This window comes from Channa argus, chromosome 9 (assembly GCF_033026475.1).
Source record: "Channa argus isolate prfri chromosome 9, Channa argus male v1.0, whole genome shotgun sequence".
Lineage (NCBI taxonomy): Eukaryota > Metazoa > Chordata > Actinopteri > Anabantiformes > Channidae > Channa > Channa argus.
Window position 1 is genome coordinate 15,676,092 of NC_090205.1, and position 24,444 is coordinate 15,700,535.

General features: G+C 37.3%; 1 protein-coding gene across 3 annotated transcripts; it reads right to left on the minus strand.

Moving 5' to 3' along the window:
- Positions 1-760: 760 nt before the first annotated feature.
- scn1laa (sodium channel, voltage-gated, type I-like, alpha) lies at positions 761-24,326 on the minus strand. Of its 3 annotated transcripts, XM_067515223.1 has the most exons (27): positions 23,955-24,326; positions 20,174-20,490; positions 19,666-19,784; positions 19,391-19,480; positions 19,157-19,285; positions 18,561-18,652; positions 17,466-17,750; positions 16,987-17,050; positions 16,725-16,866; positions 15,530-15,736; positions 14,685-14,948; positions 13,804-14,175; positions 12,822-12,954; positions 12,476-12,714; positions 12,198-12,371; positions 11,739-12,095; positions 11,131-11,610; positions 9,568-9,700; positions 9,306-9,460; positions 8,776-8,949; positions 8,453-8,575; positions 6,519-6,791; positions 6,343-6,399; positions 4,539-4,676; positions 4,312-4,416; positions 3,940-4,210; positions 761-3,855 (listed from the first exon to the last, which is right to left on the minus strand). In XM_067515223.1, exons 2-27 carry the CDS (start codon positions 20,435-20,437, stop codon positions 2,684-2,686), a joined length of 6,012 nt encoding a protein of 2,003 aa, XP_067371324.1. In that variant the 5' UTR covers positions 20,438-20,490; positions 23,955-24,326; the 3' UTR covers positions 761-2,683. The 3 variants fall into 3 exon arrangements, with proteins under 3 accessions (XP_067371324.1, XP_067371322.1, XP_067371323.1); XM_067515221.1 differs by lacking the exons at positions 19,666-19,784; positions 20,174-20,490; positions 23,955-24,326 and having other exon boundaries at positions 19,391-19,606; XM_067515222.1 differs by lacking the exons at positions 13,804-14,175; positions 19,666-19,784; positions 20,174-20,490; positions 23,955-24,326 and having other exon boundaries at positions 19,391-19,605.
- Positions 24,327-24,444: the final 118 nt, after the last annotated feature.

Genomic DNA, 24,444 nt, shown 5'->3' on the forward strand with positions numbered 1-24,444 from the left:
CAGTGATAATAATGGAACCGTAAAAATAAAGGTGTGCTCTGAATTTCTAAGAGGACTTTGACAAGAAATTGCATACATTGCGAATATTGCAAGGATAACTACACATGACCATTGACTTTGAATGTAGAACAATAACCTGAGATGTTTCCCTTCATGCATATGATTTTGGTTCAGGAAATACAAAAAGGAAATTGAATTCCTTATTAACAAGAGGTATTCATCTTTATATAAAGTTCTTCTGTCCCTGGCCATTATAAAACATGTCTGTGGGTTAGATTATTCAACATTATGTGAACTGATTTCTTACTGTACAGTAGCACAGTAAGTTCTCTATCAATACGATAATACGGACATATCCCACCCCCATTGAAAACTTTATACTGTATGTCTCTTTATTTCTTTTTTATTTTTACCTTGGTTACTTACATTAGGTCTTAATGTTTTCCTGTTTTCCTATCTTCCCTTTCCTAGAACTTTTTATACTAATTTTAGCATCTCTGAACTAGTTTCCTGCGAATTTAAAGTGTTATGTTATTCTAACTTACAAAAAAACAAACAAAGGAAGAAGAAGTAAAGAATAACAAGGTAACCTTTGTGCAGTTGACTTTAAGATAATATGTTTTCCAATAATTCCCTACTCAACTTTAATACTCAATTTAAAAAGTAATAGTCATTAAAGAGGACCTTGCATACATACATATAAATAGATGTATCTTATAACACAATACAATAAATCACTATTTTAGACACACATGAGGTACATATAATCTTTATTCTGGTGGCTTTTCAGTGAAATGGGTTATAGCAATGTCTTGCATGCAGTTTATTTATACACTACAAGCATTATGCATAAGAATTATGGGAGATGTTTAATAATGTGCAGTAAAAACATTCTTTCATTATGCATAAAGTATAGTGAAAGTCTTGAACATTTTAATTACATGCAAAATATACTTACATGAATAGAATCATACTTTAATAACATGGATAGACAACAACAGATAGCTGTGACACACCTTAGGGTTGATGTTGTGGGAAGGTCTGGCAAAAGAAACTCAACTACGAAATGTAAACAGAATTAAAAAACAGCCAACAGACATGGAATCATACATGATGATGTAAAATGCCATGTCCTTGAGACAATCATTCAGAATATTCTGAGCTTTCTTTCATCCAAGTGAAGATATTTATCATGATATTCAAGATATTGAGGTATACTGTAAAATAAATAAATAAACAAATAAAACAGTTTACACCAACAAGATTGATTACTTCTTTTCCAGCCCGCATGTCCAAATAAAAAATGCACTCAACTGCTTACCACATATATGTAATGTCAGCTGTACATCAAACACAGGGCTTTGTCTTGTTAAGAATTACCATCCAGCAGTTTTCAGACATATTTATGTTTTTATCCCACAGCTGAATATGTCACATCCTTGTTGCCTGAATACTGGGGGACATTAGCAACATATTTAGCCTTATATCACTAGTAATAAATAGTCATCGAATCATTTTTGTATTTATCACAGAATCTGCATCAAAAACAAAAGAAAAACAAAACAGAAAATAAAGAAGGCTGAACACTTTATGATGCTGCTGTCTTACAAACAGCCATCATGGTCTCCTCATAGAGCAACTGGTTAGAGGTTTGTGTTTATGGAAAGTAACGTATGCAGGGTCAGTTACAGGGTGCAAACTGTGTTTTCTCAAATTTCCATCTTCATACACTAAACCCATTTAGAATAAACTTAAACCAATTTAGACCAGTTTCATGATAACATTTGTACATAATTAGCAATATTGTAAATGGTACATAGGCAGCACACAACAGGCTGAGATGAATTACACAATTTTGCCTGAACAAAACTGAATGTGCAAAGTGTTTCTGCCAAATGTTACCACTCTGATACATATTTAACATACTTGGTTGGATTTGTTTGGACATTAGGCTACAGTCATTCTTCTAATGTAATGTGTAAAAACCGCCATGAACAGACTTTACAGTTTGCAAAATGAAGCATGATGAACAGTAAGAGAGCCTGACAAAAACAGTACATATCAGCATGCATAATCATGAAAAGAGAAAATCTCATGCAGCCCTACATGTATCATTAATTGCAGAACCTCTGAAATTGTTTCTTGGATTTGTTAGATATTCTAAATTAGCCAGACTAGCCTTAATGCAATGCTGCTTATTATAAAGACTACCCCTGAAGGAACAACCCTTTTTAAGAGTAAAAAAAGCATATAAAAAGTTAAATAACCAAACTATAAATTCTCAAAGTAATAACAATAAAACAGGTTTTCAGCCTCAAAAATAAGTAGGTAAATGAATACAACACTCAGTGATATAACAATAATTCAAGACACTGGATAGCAGAACTAGCTGCAATAGGAGTTAAAGCATTTAACTAATGTGTGTTTTAAAACACTTTGAGAAATGTTACCCATTTCAACAAACAATCAAAAGGCATTTCGGCTCTTGAACACAGCCCAAAAGGTCCACTTACTGCCTGAACGAGCCAACTTTCCATTTAGGCACCAACCTTTACACTCAAGTAATCAGGGTCAGTTTTAGCATAGATATCCATGCAAATGTATGGAGCCCAGTGGATGTCGTCACTGTCAAAGGTTGTAAACAATTTGTTGTTTATTAAAATGTCTTTGTTGCAAGATTAATTTATATATCCTGCTTTCTGACATCTTTGCCCACAAGCTCCTTTTCACTTTTGTCTTTGTCATATTTGTTCTTACCACTTGTTGTCACACTATTACATGGAGTTTGAGAGGCAGCTGGAGGTGCCAGTTGACTTTTATCAGCACTAGATTTTTTTTTGACATTCCTTTTGGCAATGAGTGTTTCTTCCTTTTGACTGTTGAATGTGTTAGAGGGCTTACTAACAACATTATTCCTTGCATACTGTCTGAATGCTCTCTGGATGACAAGAGCTGACATATCCTCCTGTTTTCGTCGGAGGGTGGTAGTGATGGGCTCATAGGACACTTTTGAAGGATTGGAAGCCATGAAACGCTCCTCCATCTGCTCCTTTAGGATGTCCATCTCACCACCCTCGCCTAAAACACGTTTTGTGAATGCAAACAAAATGTCCAGGCAGTGAATGCGTTCACCACTAACCATGGGTAGATCCATGGAGATCAGTTCAAGCTTGTTAGGCTTGGGTATCCGTAATGGTGGGTCCAGTGCATCAGCAAATTCTGACAGCTTTCTGTACTCCATAAACTGTGTTGCATGAGGATCAAACCTTTCCCAGACCTCATAAAACGTTTCAAAATCATCCTCACTTAGTGGGTCTGCGCTTTCTTCAGTGGCCACACTGAAGTTTTCCAGAATGACAGCAATGTACATATTTATCACAATCAGAAAGCATACGATGATGTAGCTCACAAAAAATGCAATTGCCACAGGAGGATTTCCACAGTCTCCTTTGACAAGACTGCCAGGGTGCTCTTTCGAAGCGTCACAGTCGTCTTTATGTTTGTTGAGAATTGGAGCTAGTAGGCCGTCCCACCCTGCTGAGGTGGTGATCTGGAACAAACATATCATGCTGTTGCCAAATGTCTCAAAATTGAAAAGGTCATCAATGCCGGCTTCTTTCTTGACATAAGCAAAGTTAGACATGCCAAATATGGCATAGATAAACATCACCAAGAAGAGCAGGAGCCCAATGTTGAACAAGGCAGGAAGTGACATCATCAAGGCAAACAAGAGTGTGCGAATTCCTTTGGCACTTTTAATAAGGCGAAGGACGCGTCCAATCCGGGCCAGTCGGATTACTCGGAACAAGGTCGGTGAAACAAAATACTTCTGTATCAGGTTAGAGAGACACATACCTAAGGAAAGAAAGCTAAACTTAAACAATCTGTAAACAACATATTTACACTGACAAAATTTGTGACTGTAATGTATTATCATACCAATGATTGAAAGAATCACTACGATGAAATCAAATACATTCCATCCATTTGTGAAATAGTACTGGCGAAGTGCGATCATCTTCAACAAACACTCTCCAGTGAAGACAAAGATGAATACTACATTGATGTTGTAGAGAATGTTGGTTTTTTCTTCTGGCTGATCAGCAGTTTCCACCATCAAGGCTACCATATTAAGCCATATGAGAACCATTATTACAATATCGAATGCTTGCTTTGTGGTGATGTCAAAGATGTATCCTTGAATCTTGTTCTGAAAGGGACACAGGGCATTGATACAAAAGCACATTTAAAACACTATGAAAAAAGGTGAGCCGATACAAATTAGATACATTCAAGCCTAAAGTGACCTACAGATGGTCTTGGAATAGGCTTCTGTGGTTTCTTTGACCCCAGCTTTTTCATGGCATTGTAATATTTCTTCTGTTCTTCAGTCATAAAAATATCCTGTCCACCTAAGTGAAGAGGCATGCAGGCATGTTAATTTACAGAAACTGAATAGACACATAAAATATTGCATTTCCATCTGAATATCAAATAAAAATATCAAACTTTGCAAAGAAAGCACACTTAATACTTATCTTTTTCTTTTGCTGATTGAAATTGTCTATGATGACACCAATAAAGAGATTAAGTGTGAAGAAGGCTCCAAATATGATGAAAACAACAAAATACATGTACATCTTCAGGTTGATCTCGTACTCTGGTTGTTCTTCTGGCTACAGTAGTAAAAGAAGAGCAATTAGCAATATTGAAGCACTGGTACTAATATTGAAAACATACAACAGTTGTTTGCTCTCACTATTCTTTACTATGCGTAATGGAAACTTAGTGTCACAATAAAAGCAATACATTTTATTATAAAGGAAAAGAAGCTATGTATTTTTTTATCATAACAAAAATGCATTTTTATTTTAAAAACAAATTTAAATAAATACATTACTAATTTACTACATTACTACTATACCTTAGGCGATCAAAGTATTTTATGTATTCATCTACTTGATCTATCTTCAGCTTTTGAAACTGTGAACTACCAGATCCTCCTGTCTGCACTCACTGACCTGGGCATCTCGCATCTCTAACACAGCTCTGGCCTGGCTCAGGTCTCCCCTATCTGAACAAACCTTCAAGGTAGCAAGGGCACATTTCTACCACAGGTTCTTGGTCCTCTTTTTTTCTTTCCATACAGTACAAGTCTGGGTTCTATAATCCGCTTAAACAGCTACCCGTCCTTTCTAATGGACAGTGCTACTGTTTCATCACATATTTCTGCCTGTCTCTCTGAGATCCCTCATCTTCTTGAGAGGGAGAAATCTCAGACAGAGAAGTTCTAGTCTTCCTCGCCAAACCTTCAATACAATAGAGAATTACGATCTTCAGTGACTGTTCCCATAAAGTCTGTGAAAATCTGGGAATAGTCATTGATGACCATCTGAGATTTACTGACCACATCTCCTCTGTCTATAAGGCATGCAAACTTGCCCTCTACAGCATCAGCAAGATCAGACCCTGCTTTTCTAAATATGCTATCCAATTCCTCATGCAGGCGTTGGTCATATGTCATCTCAACCTCTGCAATACTCTGCTGAAAAGTGTTACGAGTATGCACAATCATATCCCTCTGGATGGTCCAAAATGCACAGCCCGTCTGATTTTTGATCAGCCAGACAAACATCACACTACTTTTCTGAAGGTTTCTCAGACTGGCATCCTGTAGCTGCCTGGATTAGGTTCAAAGGTCTGACCCTCACTTACAAAGTGGTCAACTCAACAGCACCTTCCTACCTAAACACTCTCATCCAAGTCTACAATCCCTCCTGCCCACTGCACTCTGCCAATGATTGATATCTGGTGATCCCTTCACCACACAGCAAATGATCCAGCAAAGCTTTTCTGCTCAGTGGTAACACAGCCCCAAGCTCAGCAACCCCACTCACTATATAAACTAAAACTGTTGAAGGCAGGACTCCTAGTTAAAACAACTTTCTATGCAAAACAAAACAACAAACAAGCTAACAAACAATAAACGTCACATCGTGAACTTGGATCTGAAGAACTTTGCTTTAATGTGTTCTTCTTGACTTAGATTTTTCCATTGTTTTTTGCCTCACTTGTAAGCTACTTTGGATAAAAGTGTCTGTCGAAAGACTAAAATGTAATGACATTTAATAAAAAGTAATCTAATGTATATGTAAATGTTTAGTTTACTTTATTTGTAAAAATGGCACAAATAGTTTAATAGTCAAAAAGCATTTAAATAATAAAAATTGTTTGGCTTATAATTCAAAGTTTATATGTAATTTGATATCAAAAGGCATAGTTTATAAGAGATTATGTACGATTATGAGAGAAGGTTTTCAAAAAAAACATAATTGGGATTACCTTGCTTTGAGAGTCCACAGCAGCATACATAATGTCCATCCAGCCCTTGAATGTAGCCTGTACAGACAGGAGGCCAAAAAAGTCATGAGTTAAATAAAAATATATATATATTTACTGTTAAAACATAAATAATAAAAATTTCAAATATTGTATAATAATGCTTACAAGTTACTTACTACTTGGAGAAGTGCAAGGTAGCCCACACCAACATTGTCAAAGTTGATTTTGACATTCTTCCAGCGAAATTCATCACCCAAGACAAAACAATCAGTACTGTTTTTCACAAATAATGTAGAGACACGCTTGTCTGTCGTTTTGTTGACACAATGGTAGAACTTCCCTGCAAACAGGTTGACTCCCATGATACTGAAGATGAGCCAGAAGATGAGACATACCAGTAGCACATTAAAGATGGAGGGAATGGCTCCCAGCAGGGCATTGACAACCACCTGAAGATTAACACACAAACATAACCTATTTGAACAACAGGCATTTGCTTCGAAATGTTGGTAGGTGGATGCCACAGAAACTTAAATTATGTTTCAAATTATTACATTAAGAAATCATTTTAAGGAACCCAGCTAACAATATTTGAAACAGTGAAATCATAATGGACATGGATGTAGCACTACTGAAGCTCTCAAGAAGTTCCTAATACAAAGATAGGAAATTCACGGATGGTGGTGGTCAAATCTAGACCTCCACCAAAGCAATACACCAATACAAGCTACACTGATTACAGCAGCCAATAACACTAACAAATGAGTTACATATGTTATCAGCTTGTGTTTATACCATGTTTGCATTGTAGCAAAATGTTTGGATAATATGAAATGTACTGTAACAAAAAGCGATTTCACTGCTTCATAACAGACATGGGACCTTATAAGCTTATTTGCTTTATTGCTGAGAGTTGAAAGGGAAAATGATTTTGTGAGCGATCAAATGCTTTTAAATATGAAGTTGGAGGCGAGAGATGTTACCTTGGCCTGGTATAAAGACTAGAAAGAGTTTTAAACTGGTATACTGGCAGTATTAAATAGTACTTAGGTAGAAGAAACAGATCAGTCAGTCAATTTTACATATATCATAGGCATTAGCATAGTTAGCATAAAGCACTGTACATGTAGTAAACACTCCTTTTCATTTGACTGTGGAAGCTTGGACACGGCCAGTTTTTTGGCTAGGAGCAACAAAACCCTGGAATCAGTACAGGAGGTGGGAGAAAGGAGTATTTTAGCCAAGCTAGCATCCTCGCTGCAGAATGACTCCCACCCCTTGTATGACACAGTGACATCTCCGAGCAGCTCATTCAGTCATAGACTGTTACATCCTAAGTGTCTGAAGGAGCGATATTGTAAGTCTTTTCTCCCTGCTGCTATCAAAATTTACATTTAGAGTTGCTTTCAGTGAACTAATACATATTATAGCACACATTGCTATTACTAATTGTAAAACTGTGCAAGAACAATGAACCTTAGTTCAATTTATTGTATATTTATTTGTAATGTTGACTTTATAAATTAAGTTTATTGAGACACTGCACAAAATTGCTTCACATTTGCACATTCTGCTGCTATAACAATGGAATATCCCCACTGTGAGACGAATAAAGGTTCTTATTTTATCATATCTGAGTTTTACAGACAATTACTGGAGACCCCAGGAAGTCAATGTTGCCAGTCAAAAAGTAGTCAGGCCGACAAAATCACTTGGACTGGATTGATTAAACATCTGTTAAAGCTGTGGCTGTTTCACCATGGTACCGCCTTTTAGCCTAAACTAAGCTATCAGGCTTCTATTTCTATCTTCAGATTAAGAGGGAAGAAACATAGGGGTAGCACAGATTTTCTCATCTCTGTGATTACAGGCATTTCCCCCTAAAATGACAGATAAAATTATTCATCATAAGCATTTAATTAGATTTTTTTATTTACTATTTAACTAGTTCCACCTCAGTTAAATATTTAAATTAACAGGAAATAAATAAAAGAGAGAGGTGCTTAATTTACATGCAGCATGTTTTCGTGGTCTTGCAGGGTGCCTGGGCTCTACCAGTGCAGTGAGCTGGTGCTAAACAGAGTGGGAGGAGAAACCCAGAAACTCTTACCCTCATGCCCTCGAACCGTGAGAGGGCTCTCAGTGGCCTCAGAGCCCGCAGAGTTCTCAGAGACTTTATTGTCCCAAGTTCAGAGTAGCCTATGGTATTGGCTACCAGACTGATCAGCGAGACCTAAAACACATACACACAGATGCCACATCATAAGCGAGGATAAAACATATGCTCGGGTTAAATGGAGCGTTGTCAAACTCCAGCATGAATTCTAACGACTTCATAGTCTTATTTTTGCCAAACCAAACCAAGCAATAAATAAATAATATAAAAAATAAAGCTACGTCTGCTTCTTTGTAAGCAAAGGTGTTTTAACTTACATCAACAATGAGGAAGTCCAGCCAGCACCACGCATTTGTGAAATACTTGGCAAAGCCATATGCCACCCACTTCAGTAACATTTCCAGAATGAAGATGTAGGTGAAGATTTTGTCTGCAAATTCCAACACGATTTTAATTGTCTTCCTCTTCTCGATGTAGATGTCTTCAAATGCCTGGATGCAAAGAAAATGATCATGACTCATTAATTGACAGAAAAAAAAAACACTTTTAGTGATACCAAAAATGTATAGAAAGAAAGTGATTTCTGCTGTTATAGAGAGATCTGAGGAGTAACCTTTAAAAATTACATAATGGCTACAATGAAAATATTTTTTTCAACCTATATAATATTTGTACTATCCTGTAGTAGTGAGAACAGATTAATAAAAGTAAGACTAGACTACTGTGCGTCAATAACCTTAATGATAAAATTGTGCTCTTTAAAGGTAGTAATACGTATTTAAGGGCACAATTTTATCGAGGAGAGTTGCCAAATATTGAACAGTGACATTGATCTCAAGAGTCTTACCAGTGCTCCACTGCTGAGTAATATCATGAAAATGATGAAGGTCTCAAACCAGTTGTGCTCCACTATCCGGAAACAGGTCTTTCTTAATGTCCACCACATCTTCCAACGGCCCACATCCACATTTACCTGACAACACTGGAACTTTTGCACACAGCCTGAACAGGAACAAGGGGGTATGGTGACATACTTCAGCTGTGTGCCACAACAGTAACACACTGGCATTAGTAGAGTACATGGTGACAGTGATTGTATCAGTATTCACCATCAGGAAAGCAGGCATCAGGATCCATCGTTTCTTCAAGTTCAAAGTCCATTGAATCTCCTCCCTCTCCAGCTGCCATACCATCCACCGTGCTTCCCTCGGAGGAACTGAGCTGCCCATCGTCATCTATATTCTAAGGAGAAAGTACAACGGCATAAGCAAATATTCGTGACAGAGCTATGGCAAATGAAAGGGCCTACTAGGCTGCGACCCTGTGTTTTTCCTTCAAAAATACTCTAAATGGTTCAACAGACTTGCAAAATAAATATGTGATTTTTCACAAACACTAAAACCAATTATGTTCTTGTCTCAAGGCTACATGTAACAAGAATGTGTGATGGCTAAATTAAAAGACACCCCTGTATTTGTTGTAACAAAACTGAGCAAATATCACATTTAAATATTAACATGTAAACATAATTAGAGTAAATTGCCCCTCTGTGCCACTCATAATAAATATGAAATGGAAAAACCTTTGCTGTTCTAAGACAGAAATATATAGTAAAAATCAGAGATTTGGAACCTTGGCAGTGTCTTTAGTCTGTTTTTGTATGGTTTTCTACAGGGTGTGTCTCCTAAGAGCTGGTAGATGAAAACACTTTGAATGCCTTACTGGAGAATGCAGGAAGAATGCGCTGTCCTGGGACCAGATAATGTAGTGCAGGGAATGATGTAAACATGTTACTGCGATATACTCTGATTATTAAAGGCAGTTCATTTGTGCTGCCAACCTATCTATTCTGTATCTGTCAGAGGAGCATTGTGTCACATTTGAGCAGTGTCAAGACATTCCACAGTCATATAATATGTTATATTAAGTGTTGTTTGAATCTTACTATTTGAGTTTGCCATTACCAATGTGTTTTATACTGTATGTCCCATTAGGAATGTTATTTAAAGAAATGCAGATTCCTTTAGAGCAATGCATCATTGTAGCTAATTACATTGGATGTCACATAATCCATTAAGGGTTTTCTCAAAACAAAATATAAAAAACAAAACAAAAATGAATTAAGAAGCCTTCAACGTCATCCTGAAATAGTAATTAAGCAAAGAGACTGTCACTGATTATAGCATTCTTGAAAGCTTCCTTTGTAAAACAGCAGAAAGCAATGACTAAAAATGACATCGATTACAAATAAAATCAGATGAGACGAAAAATGTATATTTTTACTTAAAGTAAATAAACAAGTAAATTAGCAACAACCCTGCAAAAACCATACATAGACAATCAGTGTTACTTTTTATTCATTTCCTGTGAAATACAAAGCAAACAGCTTCCTTAAGAGTACGAGCACTCAGTCTTAAATTGCACATAATGTAATCTGCACACTGGTCTTTTCCTCTCTATATGGCCTCTTCTCATTAAAGGGTCAGGATCTATGGTATCTTTAGGGGAAACATCACATCATCTATCCTGGTGGCATAGCTAAGTGCTTTAAAATGACATTGGTGACAGAGGTCACTTTGAAGTACATCCTTCTCACGTCAACAACAAATGTGTAAACAACGACAACAATCAACGCTGAAATCCCATATCATTCATCATATGATCATCCTTACCCCACGGCATCCTGCTGCATCAGATGAGGCACTGCTGAAGTCCTCTGTGTTGAGGTTTTCAAAGTCAGACTCCCCCGCAGCGATAGGAACAGTGACAGTCAGGCTAGGATTGTTGATGAAAGACATTATGGAATCATCACTCTTGCTGCTGACTATGTACTTGTCGCCATTTTTGTCCACTCCGATCACATCAGCACTGCCATTCTTATTGAGGTCTTTGATGGTATGGTTGGGGACACCATTCGGCCCTAAAGGTTTGTGAAGCTCATCCAGACATTTTTCCTCACACTTCCGTTTCTTCTTATCCCTGAGACAGAAACTGTTGCAGATGCTTCGAAGCAGGGACTTGGCTGAAGCAATGCCATTATGAATCCGCCCAATTGCAATCTGCAAATTGTTCATCTCGCTGTCATCGTCTGTCGCTGCCAGGTTGTCTGCACTGAATGAACTTAGCAGCAAGGCCAGGAACAGGTTCAACACCTGCAACCCAATGACATGATTTAATGTGAGGAGTGTGTTATCTTTCAGCTATTGTACTATAATAAGAACACATGTAACTAGAGTAATGAGTCAGACTGCTGAATTGACCAAAAGAGATGATAATGTACCACAAGGTTTCCAATAACCATGACCATCATGTAGACAATGATGCACATGGTCGTCCCAGACACCTCCATACAGTCCCACATGGTCTCTATCCACTCTCCACAAAGCACTCGGAAAACAATGAGGAATGAATGAAAGAAGTCATTCATGTGCCAACGGGGCAGAGTGCAGTCGGCAGAGATTTTACACACACAGTCCTTGTAGTTTTTTCCAAACAGCTGCATGCCAACCACAGCAAAGATGAAGACGATAATGGCCAGCACCAAGGTCAGGTTGCCCAAAGCGCCCACTGAATTACCAATTATTTTGATCAGTGTGTTAAGGGTGGGCCATGATTTTGCCAACTTGAATACTCTTAGCTGTAAAAAGAAAAGAAAATCAAATCCTTGCACATATTTGTGCAACTCAAAATGCACCTGAACATATTGGCTATAAAACAAATATAGTAGGTTTAGCCTTACCAATCTGAATGATCGCAGAACAGACATGCCAGCCACATCTTCCAAAGAAAGCTCTATCAAGCTTAAAGTGACTATGATTCCATCAAAAATATTCCACCCTTTCTGAAAATAATAGTACGGATCCAAAGCAATGATCTTGAGGATCATTTCAGCTGTGAAGATTGCAGTGAATACCTTGATAAAAACACATATAGAAATACTGAGCAAACAGATACTAGCCATTTATAAACACGATACCTATTTTGCAAGAACATATCAGTACCTTATTTTCTACTTACCCGATTTCCCACGGTCAGCAACAAACTGAAATCATTTGTCATAGGATAATGCTCCATGGCCATAAACAATGTGTTGAGTACAATGCAGATGGTAATGGCTAGGTCCACGAATGGGTCCAACACAATGAGTTTGACCACACTCTTGATCTTCAGCCATGTTGGACAACATTCCCAGATAAGGAAGGTTTGGGCAAACTTGTACCAGCATGGATGACACTTCTGCCTTGACTCTTCAAGCTCTGATGAACACATGACGATGGAAAAACAAACAGAAAAACATACTTTTGTGTAAAAGTATAAGACTGAATCAACATAGGATGGCTAAGCCATTGTGTAGAATACCTACCCTCCATTGTGCTTGTTATGACACTAGCTATACTGTAGGCCCTCTGTCTGGCCTCTGGGCAATCAAGGAAGTCCATTACCTCCTCCTGTGTTCCTCCACCAGCCTGTCTATACTCTGTGTCAGTGGTGTCTGCCTGTAGATAGACAAAGTTTTACAGATGCAATTACAAATTACCTTGGGCAGTAGGAACAAATATGATTTTTTTGCATTAGTATGAAGGAAAAGCTGTAAAACATTGTGCATATAGCAGTTTTTTCCAATAACGAAATCTTACATTAAAATTTTATGTAATAACTGGTGACATGATAACAACATCCTAGTCAGATTCCAAGTGTAATGGTATGAATAGTGTGTTTTACCATTCACGACTATAATAATATCATTATCGATTAAAATTTATCTTTTTCATTCAGTAAGCCCATAATGTCTCTTAAGAGTGGTGGGACATTCTGTGAATTAAATCTGTTCTTATGTGTTACTGAAAATTCATGCCAGTGTACCTTAGATGTAAATAGGTATTTCTGAAGAGTGTGAAGCTCAGTTAATATTCCAGTTCATAAATGCTTGTGAATTTTCCTTATACAGAAAATTTCTTGGGATGCCAATGTCAGTCTGCTGTTTGGTCTGACAAAAAGCTCAAAAGCCTTCCAGATTATAGTACATGGTGCCAAGAGGACAAACCTGTGTGCCACCACAGCATCTAAATATTCCATATTTAGATGTTTTCCGTCAGCCTTAGCAGCACTTTCATCATAACTCTCTAATGATTAATTGGAGAGCTTTTCTGCACCAATACCTTTTCCATGCTCTGGAATTTAATCAGCAATAATGCCTAGAACCACATAGGTGATAATGGGTTATAACACATTGTATAGTGTTAGTCAGACAGGAAAATTTTTAAAAAGAAAAACAAAAGAATGAGAAACAAGGCAGAGTTTTATTAAAAGAAAAGGACTATCTGGGCTTGACGGGCCTTTCTTACATTGTCTCCAATGGAGGCCTTATCTAACGTCAATTTAGGCAGGAGGAGCCCCACAGGTGATGATGGGAGGGAATTCCGACCCACCAGAGACACAACGCCATTGCAGTCTACAGAGCTGTGCTTGATCGCATTGGGTTGATGAAAGAGATGTGACAAGAAGCTGCACTGACTCATACTGCTGCTGCGACGATCACACCTTTGTGGTAGAAACAAAGAGTCCCTCCGGCTGAGGTTGTCCTCAAAAATACTGCTCTCATCATCGGCAAACTCATTTTCTGAGCCCATGTCCTGTGTTTGGCTTCGGAAACTGAAAACACTAGTCCTGCTGTTCCGTCTGGAGGAGAAGACGGGCCCACGAAAACTCAGAAAGGACTAGAAGAGAAAGATACTCTTCAGTGTATAGTGCTGATGGACAGTGATCGTAAAGAAGAATAGTGATGATGATGGTGACGTTGTCTGTCATAATGTTGTTAGTGAGCATTGTAAAGATAATGTAAAATTAAAAATAAATGCTGTTGGTGACTGAAAATCTAAAGGATGATGGTCATGATGATGACAAAGAAGAAAACACTGATGATGAAGCATCGTAAGGATAACTGTAAAATTAAAAATGCATCCTGATGACGATTGGCAATGACAAGAATACAAGAAGTTGATGTAAACAGCAAATTGGAAGATGATGATGATGATGGTGACAATGATGATGCCAATGATGATGAAATAAAATAAACTGCCATTGTGATAGAAGCGAAAGAAACATTCATTTCAAAATAATAACAGAATGTATTCAGAATTCATGGGTGAGGAAATCTGCCAAAATACTGAATAATGGAACATATGCAGTACAGTTTCCAATACTTCATAGACAAATCGTACTGAACCTGATGTGTGGAAGAGCATTTCATGTCATAGTTGGGCAAGTTTCCATCTACAGAGAAGCGGCAGTGAGCCTTCTTTATACTGTCCTGTGATTCTGATTTAGGTATCTTCTCTTTGCCCTCCTCCTCCTTTCGTCTTTGTCGCCTGTTGCGTCTTTCCTTGGCACTTTTAGAGCTCAGCTTGGAGGCATCAGAGGAACTCTCCACAACACCATCACCTTTGTCACCAACTTCCTCACTTTCTGCAACAGCTGCAGATGCTGCTGCCTGGGAGAGGAAAGAGAGAATAATTAAGAGGGGGGGTTACATAATATTTGCAATATTGTTTAGATTTTGCTGACAATGGGTCAGAGTTGTAGTCTGCATATTTGTATACTTTAGATGTGCATAGATATATTCCCGGGCTAAGTATGGGTTTAGTTTGAACCTAAGAGTACTTTGAAAAGCAAATATACTGTCATCACATCATGCAATCTATCTAATTATTGATAATTCTGATATCTCTCTGCTACCTACACAGGTGAGTACTTGAGTTTTATGACGAAATAATTTGTTCATTGGTCAGAAAAGTGGTGGTTAACTGATTGGGAGAGAGCATCAAAATTCAGATTTCTTTAAAAGGGTATAACATTCATCAAAGGATCTTTGGGCAAGACACTGGATCCCAAGTTACTCCTGGTCGGTCAAGCAAGCACCTTATATGTCAGCTCTGCAGTCATCTGTGTGCAAGTGTGTGTGTGTAAATTGTTTAAAGATAAGGGAAAAAAGACTAAAAGGCAGCAGTGGGTCTTTTTAAATTCAGTGTAGTGTAGTGTCTATCCTTTATACCGTAAAGTATTGCTCTGTACCTGAGCGTCCTCTTGCTGCCGTTTAAGTTGCTCAAGCATGGCCTGAAACTCTTCCTCTTTCTCCTTAGCTTCCTTAATGGTGGCTTGGCTCTGCTCTTCATAGGCCATAGCAACTACAGCTAAGATCAGGTTGACCAGGTAGAAGGAACCAAGGAATATCACCAGCACAAAAAAGATCATATAGGGCTTCCCAGATGCTCGCAGCGTCTGTACAGCAAATAAACAATGTTCTGATCATCAGTGTTAACCTCTTTACATTTTTCCTTATTTCATTAAAATTTACAATTTGGTACTTGCTGTTGTGACACCATCCACCCCATGTATCATTTGTAATGTGAAATAAAGTAGAACAAAACTTTATTCTCCACAGAGTGGAAAGATGTATTTGACTATGGGTTTTTTTCTACAGATTAATACATTTTAAATGTCAAACCAATGTCTCATTTACCGTGTATAATGTTGATTGTAAATACAATAAACTAGGGAGATAATTAAATCAGTATGGAGGTTTTAAAGCATCCAGATGACTGTTTTCTGTTGCTGCTGTTATCAATAAACATCCTTTTATTTTCTGCTTTTACAAATAGCACTTGCAGGGTTGTTTTTTAAATTAGGTATTAGGTATAAAGATGGCTTTGAATGTGATTGTCTTGTAAAGATAAATTGACAAAATAACTATTTTACTGTTTTATACCCTACCTACAAAAAGCTTCTCAATTACACACTACCTACTCGTGTTTGCTTTACTTGCTCATATTATAATGCATAGCATTCACTGGACACCTCTTTGTCTTTTAGTGCCATTCATGTGCTGTTTGCTTGAGTCATTGTTGGACTCATCTTTGTTCCTTTAGGCCAAAATGCACCTGCACTCTATTTGGAGGTTTGTTTGGACAGTACACACAAAAATACTCCCCATATTCCAATACCATTTTTTGACAGAGGCCCCTTCTTAATACTGCAAGCACACCTGTTTACGTATTTAGACAATCAGCCAGTAAGAATGCATGCTACTCCACACATGAAGATTAACATTTCATCAGCCTAGCACCAAATATTTCTTCTTAAGAGGATACAGAGCAACATAAATTACAATGAGAATAAATAAATACATTTATCCAATTTGATCAAATGAAAGTTATTCCTTTTGCGTCCCAAGAAATGTTCTTTTGTTCTATTTAAGTCCATTACCCACCTGCTGGTAAAGCTTTTCCCAATAATCCTGTGTCATTAGCCTAAACAGAGACAGAAATGCCCAACCAAATGAGTCAAAACTGGTGTAATCGTAGTCTGGGTTCCTTCCCACTCTGATGCAACTGTACCCCTCTGGACACTGCCTGCAACAAACAGAGATTGTGTGAAGCTTCAGATGGATTAAGCTAAATCAAACTATTCAAAACAGAAACCTTGAGCATAATACTTGTATATTGTAACCAGACTTGTAGTGGTAGATTTACCCAGCTTCACTGGCATTTCCACAAAGCAATGGATCTGGTTTTCCTGGAAGGTAATAATGATTATCTGGTAGGGAAAGAAGGAAAAATCACTGATTTTCTAGGGTGAAGACTGTGGTTATCATTAGGTACACCTCTACAATCTAATTAAATCAATTTTACTGAACTTAAATACATGTTACAATTTCTTAATAGTCACGTTTGTAACTTCAAATACTTTCTGTTGTCTGAACAACATTGTATAACACCTAAATTAAAAATATACATACAAAAATAGTTAACCATTTATTAGAAACATTTAATCTCATGATATGAAGTTCATAATGATCTCATTGATTCCACAAAAAATAAACTAAAAAAGCCTCACATACGGTATATTGCATTAGATTGTGTGTAGCGTATATCTAGTCTAGTCATACAGTATGACATTACAAGATTTAGGTAAAATTTCAACAGTGGTGAGAATATATATAAATACTTACCTTTATTGTGTGAGTATGATGTCCAGTTGAAAGTTCCATTGAAAGTTCCATTGAAAGTTCCATTGAAAGTTCCATCAAAAGTTCCATCGAAAGTTCCATTGAAAGTTCCATTGTCATGATTCATTGTTTTGTTATTTGGCAGCCTTACGCACTTCTGTTGTAAAATACCCATAAACAACTGTAACCCTATGAGGGCAAAGACACTCAAGCAAAAGACGGTGAGGATCATCACATCTGAAAGCTTCTTCACTGACTGGAACAATGCACCGACAATGGTCTTCAGGCCTGCCAGGTATAGAACAATTTGTTAGTCTAAGTAGTCACATAAAAGGCCTGCAGACAAGGAGTAGACTACATGCCAGTGAGATCTGCCTTTAAAAATACAGATTCTTCAATTTTCTTTCTCAGTATATGAAGATCTTTTGCAACTGTATGATATTTTCATCACAAACACTAGACACACTTTGAAAAACAATCCATCTGATAAATTTTTTTTTTCATACATGTTATCATACACGTTTATCAGCCGAAATCCAATGTAATCTAGCAACAAGGTCACACAGAAAAGTGGCATCAAACAAGTGTCTGAATATGTAAATGCAACAAAAATGGGACACAGCCCAGCACATAGTGCAATAAATATATTATTGTCATTTTTTTCATTTTTTTATATCTTTATAAAGCAAAGGCAAAGAAGAGCAACCAGCAATCAAGGAATGCTGCACACGGAAAAATTAATGCTAAATAGCAGTTGGTCAAAAGACATAAGCAAGTGGCACAGATCTCACAGAGTAACTTAGCAAACTGTATATAATATCTTTAATTTGAATACATTAATTTTTAGTGGCTGCATGGTGAATTGAGTTTAAAACAGCTGGACCCAGAAACAGACCCATCCATGAGATCCATGTATCTCACTCAGGATGCCCAAAATATTTTATAGTATTGTGAATTTTCAGATTGCTCAAACAACTCTGTGAAATATCTGTGATATTACAAGCCAAGGTACAAGTCAAGGCAGTTACAAGAGGAGAAGGGAGTTTGAGGTGCTGCATGCAAGAGGCTAGCTAACATCTACTTGTTCCTACTGCTTACCTGGAATTACTGAAATAGCTTTGAAAGCTCTCAGCACTCTGAACGTGCGAAGAGCTGAAAAATTACCTAGACTTACAAACTCTGTTACATACCTGCAGGAAAATTAAAAATTACTATGCAATATTGACTTAGGCAAAAATGCATGTATCACAGATGCATGTATCACTTGTAGCGCACTATACTACTAATATAAATAACATAATTATATTTTAGTACAGACAATATCAAGCAACAGTATGAACTGAGGCATGCAGACTGACAAATGAAAACTTTGTTTCATGACAAACAGATATGATTGACATTTAATATTACAATCACAGCCAACAATTGAAAAATACACAGAAATGTTCCAATGTACAATTTGTTTGGCATTAGTAGACTGTAAATATGTGGAATAACATTTTTACAGCCCTCAACCATCCTTTAAGACATAAAATGTCTTAAAGAATTTAATGGTAACTGATAACATAAATATAGGATCATATACGCTACTGCTTTTGCTATCAATGCTAAGGCAAAAACACAAAACCTTGCTGTGGGCTTGTGCGCCATGAACACAAGCTTTACACTAAGGAGCTTTTGAAAAAAAGACTTACGCCATAACGATGACACAGAAATCCAGCCAGTTCCAGGGATCTCTTAGAAATGTGAACTTTCCTATACAAAACCCTCGAGCTAAAATTTTAACAAGGGATTCAAAGGTATAGATTGCAGTAAATGTGTACCTGTTAAAAAAAAAAAAGGTGTGTTATTTGAGCAAGGGTCTACATTGTGTAGGATATAGTTATGACAAAGTACGTGATTCAGTGTGTATTTAATAAGAAACTTACTCTACATTCTTTGCCCAGTCTGGCTGTATATTCATTGTCATAAATGCACAGTTGGCGATGATGGTGCACATGATCACAATACTGAACAATTTAAAAGCAGTTGTCAAGGAAGCGTGGAATTACATTATTTCCTACAATTTACCATATTTCAAACAAAAAGAAAAGAAATAAATCATCCTAGTTTTGTTTTGCCAGTACGGGAACCAAAAATCCAGAATGGACTTAACATAAACATCATTAATGTCTATTATCATATTATTTTGATGAAAGGATATGAATGTACCAAAATTTTAATTGATATTCTTCTCAGAGGGTTGAAGGGGCTTAGGAGATACAAGGCAGGACCGGCGTTAAAGCGGAAGATGAATTTTCTTCTGTTTAATACTATGAAAGTCTGAGAGGACAAGAGAGATATGTATAAAATGCATTTATTTCTAATTAAATTACAATATTTCTTTATATATATTAAGTTTATACAAGATAGTATCATAGAATCAACTTAACACTACTAATCAAAAAGTACTTTACTCCTGTGGTTTAACACACACTTATCTGTATGAATCACCAATTACATTTCTGATGAACTATCCTATAAATCCTTTTTCTGGCTGTGTCTTACTGTCATCCAAGATTCAAAGCCTGTGGGCAGATGACAACACTGCAATGATAACAGCAGTTTCCAGTGCTAGACAAAAGAATCCTCATTTAAGTACATCTCTCTGACCATTTTTGGTACTTAGCAATTCTTTGTGGTTGTGTTAGTGATAAACCAAACAAACCTACTTTCTGATTAAAGTAGTAGGGATCCAGGTCTTCCAGCGGTGTCGACACAAAGCCTTTAGGAGTGTCCCCATACAGCAGAGGGAGTGATTTGCCTGCCTCCAGGTCACGACTGGGCATGAGGTCATTGTCGTCATTGCGTTTTTTCTTCTCGCCCTTTGGTTTCTTCGCATTCTCCTCAGCAATCCGTCCCTCGATGGCTTTGAGAGACTCACGACTGAAGGGGCGGAAGCTGTCTGGACCTGGTGGTGCAAGCAGCTGTGCCATCTTTTCATCCTCCACTTTCAGAGTGAACAGCTAACCTCCAACATGACAAAGGCCTGAGGGGTCAGAAGAATTATATAGCTCCACTTAGAAGTTGAGAAATGACAGCTGAAAAATGTAACTGGACAAGTAATGATTAATCTAGCTAATCACATTTTTGGCAACAATTTCTACTGACAATTTACTAAACGGACTTAAATGTAGGAGAGGGAAGTGGGTGTAGTTCAGTTTTTTTGTCAAAGATCATCATCTCAGGAAGTGGCAGGCTATAATGAGAGAAGACATGGAGGCAATACACATAAATTCCTGCCAGCTATGATAAAATTAGATCTAATTATGTGCTCTTCAGTAGATAAAATTAACATTTGATGTGACAATGATCAATTCAAGGTGAGATTCTTGCTCCTCTCCTCAATCCCTCAAAATGAAAGGAGACCACTTTTCCCCCATTGCCTGAGATGGTGGGGTGGGAGGAAAAGGTCCATTCGTCTAATAGGCTTGGCTGGTGTTAGGCAGACCTATGCATTATTAAATATGAACGCACTACAGACAGCAGTGCATCTGTAGGTGCCCTACCACTGAGAGCTTTTGCCTGATCTGAATGTAACAGTGTGATAGAAAACCTCCACACATTGTGCTGTGATGCAAGAAATCAATCACAAACACATTGTTCAATCAACTCTGCCCTCAGCATTGAGTTGTACATGATTGTGATGTAATTTTAAAAACAAAGGGATGTCCAACAAGTAAAAAATGTTTGAGTTGTGCATGTCTGTGCACATGGCTTTCAGATTTACTAGAATGTCTGGTTGAGGCTGAAACAAAACATGACAAATTAAGACACAGTTGTGTCGTAGTTGGCATTAACATTACTTGTGGTTCCCCTTTTTGCCTCCGACAATGAGATGATCATTTACGCGTGCGCATCAGTGGCATCATTGGACAGAAAGTTGACCAATGACTAAACTGTTGAGCTGGTCAAATGCAGTGCAATATTTTCAAATATCTACATCTGCTGTTCTATGTAAATATCTCATTGTCATGGTCCAATAATTTAAGAATGTGTAGGGACTTAACTCTATCAAGTTATCCTCAAATTTGACATGAGAATTTTTTTTCTATAAGAGAATAGTCATAAATCCAGTTTTAGCAGGAACATACAATGCAAAATGTGCTTTCTAAATTTACATTTCATAAAATAAAAGCTAAACATTTAAAATGACTGTTCTTTATATTTTCCTGTTACATTTTACAGAAAATGCCAGTTATATTTTTTCATAAAAAATTATGTATTTTATACCTGTTTGCCAATTGAAGCATACATTTAACTTGTATGGATTCCGGTAAGCGGGACAACAAGTATGCATATTGTTCCATAATGTTTGCTACAGTAGGCAGTGTTAAAGTACTGTATGTGACAATCCTAAAGGAGTACAGTTACTCTAATGCACTTAGCTATTTACAGGAATACAAGAGGCAGCCTTGGTTATAACTGAGGAACAACAATATGACAAATATCTTGCAAGTGAAAGCATCTAATAACAATCTGAAAACAAGTAAAAATAAAAATAAAAAGGTAAAAACAAAATTAATGTTGACTTTGATGGTCACTTATCAAGGTCAGCCCACAATGAGTAAGCTCCAAAGAAGTATGCATCATTCTGTCAATCTGTTCCCAACTCATTACACTCAACTTGAGATATGAGCTGCAACTATGAGGCTTCAAACAGACCCACTTCAATTTATCTGCAACCTGTCTGCATCATAATGTCAACACATTAGTTTGTTTTCGCTATTCAACATACATTAAACTTTGAGCTGCTGATGAGCTTTAAGTGATGACTGACTTTGGCCTCAGGCCCTCTGATGCAACTGCAAATATGTTAAACACTTGCAGTGTCGAAAGGAAGCTCATTTTGAATATTTAATGTGCATCACTCATTTCAATACCTAATTTCATTGACCTCAAAATACTCAGGTTTAGTCAAATTGAAAACTAACAGCAAAAATGGCAGCAATATTTATAACCCATTTAAAACTATTTTGATCATTAGAAAAAACGTATTTTTGGACATTTGCTCGTTTCCCCAGTCTGTTATGAGAGTTTACTTGATATTATTGGGTTGTGGACGGTTTGGGTAAAACAAGATATTTTAATAACCAGATTCTGATTTACAGAACAATACTTCTCTACCATACAACACTAAGAAATAGTGGACAAAATAGTGGACAAAATTTCTTTAAATGTCTCTTTACTGTGTCAAAACGTTTTCTACAGATCAGCTAAAGCTAATAGGAGAATTAATAAAATTAAATCTGTTTTTCAAATTTAGAGCCATTTTGTATATAATTTTCTCTTTGAGTTTTCCTGTACACAGTGTCATTGTACACACATGATTGTTTGTGTATTACAGTATGTAAAACATATACTTTTATACAATAAAAACCACAACTTTGCATGTAGCACACTTTCCCATTGAATGGACAAGCTAAACTTTGTCACATATAATTTTATGAGCAGGAGGAACAATTGCAGCAACCACTAATACTATTTGTTGTACTAACATATGTGTATGTGAATATTTAAGACATACTTAAATGTGTGCATCTATCCTTAGACTGAAGTCTTCTAATAAAAGTTGTAAGCCTACGATTAACCATGAGATTTTTTTCCTCTTGATATACAATAAAGGTATACTGTATACTAAGCTCAATTTTGGTCAGGTTTTATGTTGACTAGCCCAGCAGGCCTGAGCCAAAGAAATGTACAAACTATGAGAGGAATCACGAATAAAGCACAGGCACAGGTAATTGTTGATAAGTAGGATCACCTCCATTAATCTGTAGGGTTGAGGTATGTCTTTTCAATGTCACTACATGTGATCCAACTAAGTATTTTCGGGCTCCTCGGGGACCAACTCCTCTCACAGCTAGTAAGTGGTCACAATCAGCGCTTGCTGCTGGCTCTTAAGGACAGGTTCAGGATCAGAACTTGCTCATTTAGGGCGTTGGCGAAATAGCTGATGAGGAGGAGCTGACAACATTGTTCTCTGGAATAATTTCACGTTTTTACCCGCAGGCTGCTAGGCAGCAGTGTGTGTAGAGCCTGGATAAAAAGCACACACGACAGGCTAATCTCTAATTGGCAGCAATCTAATAATGATGTTGGCAATCATGCAAGCAGGAAGTCATCTAAGATGGAGTCTGGGTTAATAATTGCTTCCATACCCATTAACGTCTGTAATACATTGTTCCCTATGATTTGGACTCAGGTCTTGACCATAAGCATTACCAGCGATCAATCATGTTTTTCTATAACACTCTCCAACATTAAAACTGAGCTCTTTCAATATAAGGCCAATAAATATTTTGCAAAAATAAATAGATGGATAGATAGATAGACAGAAAGATAGATAAATATAGTAGACAGACTTTAAAGCTAAACTGTATTCACATAAACTTTCACTCAATCGCACATTAATTTAAAAAAGCAGCTACGTACAACTTTATCAGAACTCACCATCAGTTTTCCATCCTGGACGGGTGAAGAATAGTCGACAAAATATCGTTCAGCTTCAGTGTCTATAAAATGTTGACGCTCCTTCCAAAGTAGAACTGGTAATTCCCACGATTTCACCAGGAAAACCTTAACAGAGAGAGGACGCGCACGGGGGCATGTGTGTGTGTGTGTGTATATGTGTGTGTGTTTTACCCACCCCTCTGTGCGATAGTCAGACAACTCTGTTGATGTGCTTCCGGATGTTCCTGAGTACCAAGTGAGGGCAGGGAGACCAGAATGGCCGTTCAGATTTGTGGTTGGTTTCCGCGCGTAATTGACGGGATGTGTGAGACAAGTCACAAACTAAAAGGCAGAAGCCAGAGATAAAAGTCGAGCTTGAGCTCTGAAACTCTGTGCGTGTTGTTGTATTAGTGGACCTCGAGGGGGTCAGCGGGGGCACAGATTATGGAGCTCATTCCAACGTCGGATCAAGTGATTAATAACTGAAGCA

Bases quoted from the DNA above. Each gene is read 5' to 3' on its own strand.
- scn1laa (XM_067515223.1), bottom strand. From the start codon at position 20,437: ATGGCACAGCTGCTTGCACCACCAGGTCCAGACAGCTTCCGCCCCTTC. The intron at 18,653-19,156 runs GTAAGTCTTTTT...ATTTTCCTGCAG, and splicing joins TTCTGTGTCATCGTTATGGC to GTATGTAACAGAGTTTGTAA. The intron at 12,715-12,821 runs GTAGGTATTCTA...TGTGTTCATCAG, and splicing joins CATAACAAGCACAATGGAGG to AGCTTGAAGAGTCAAGGCAG.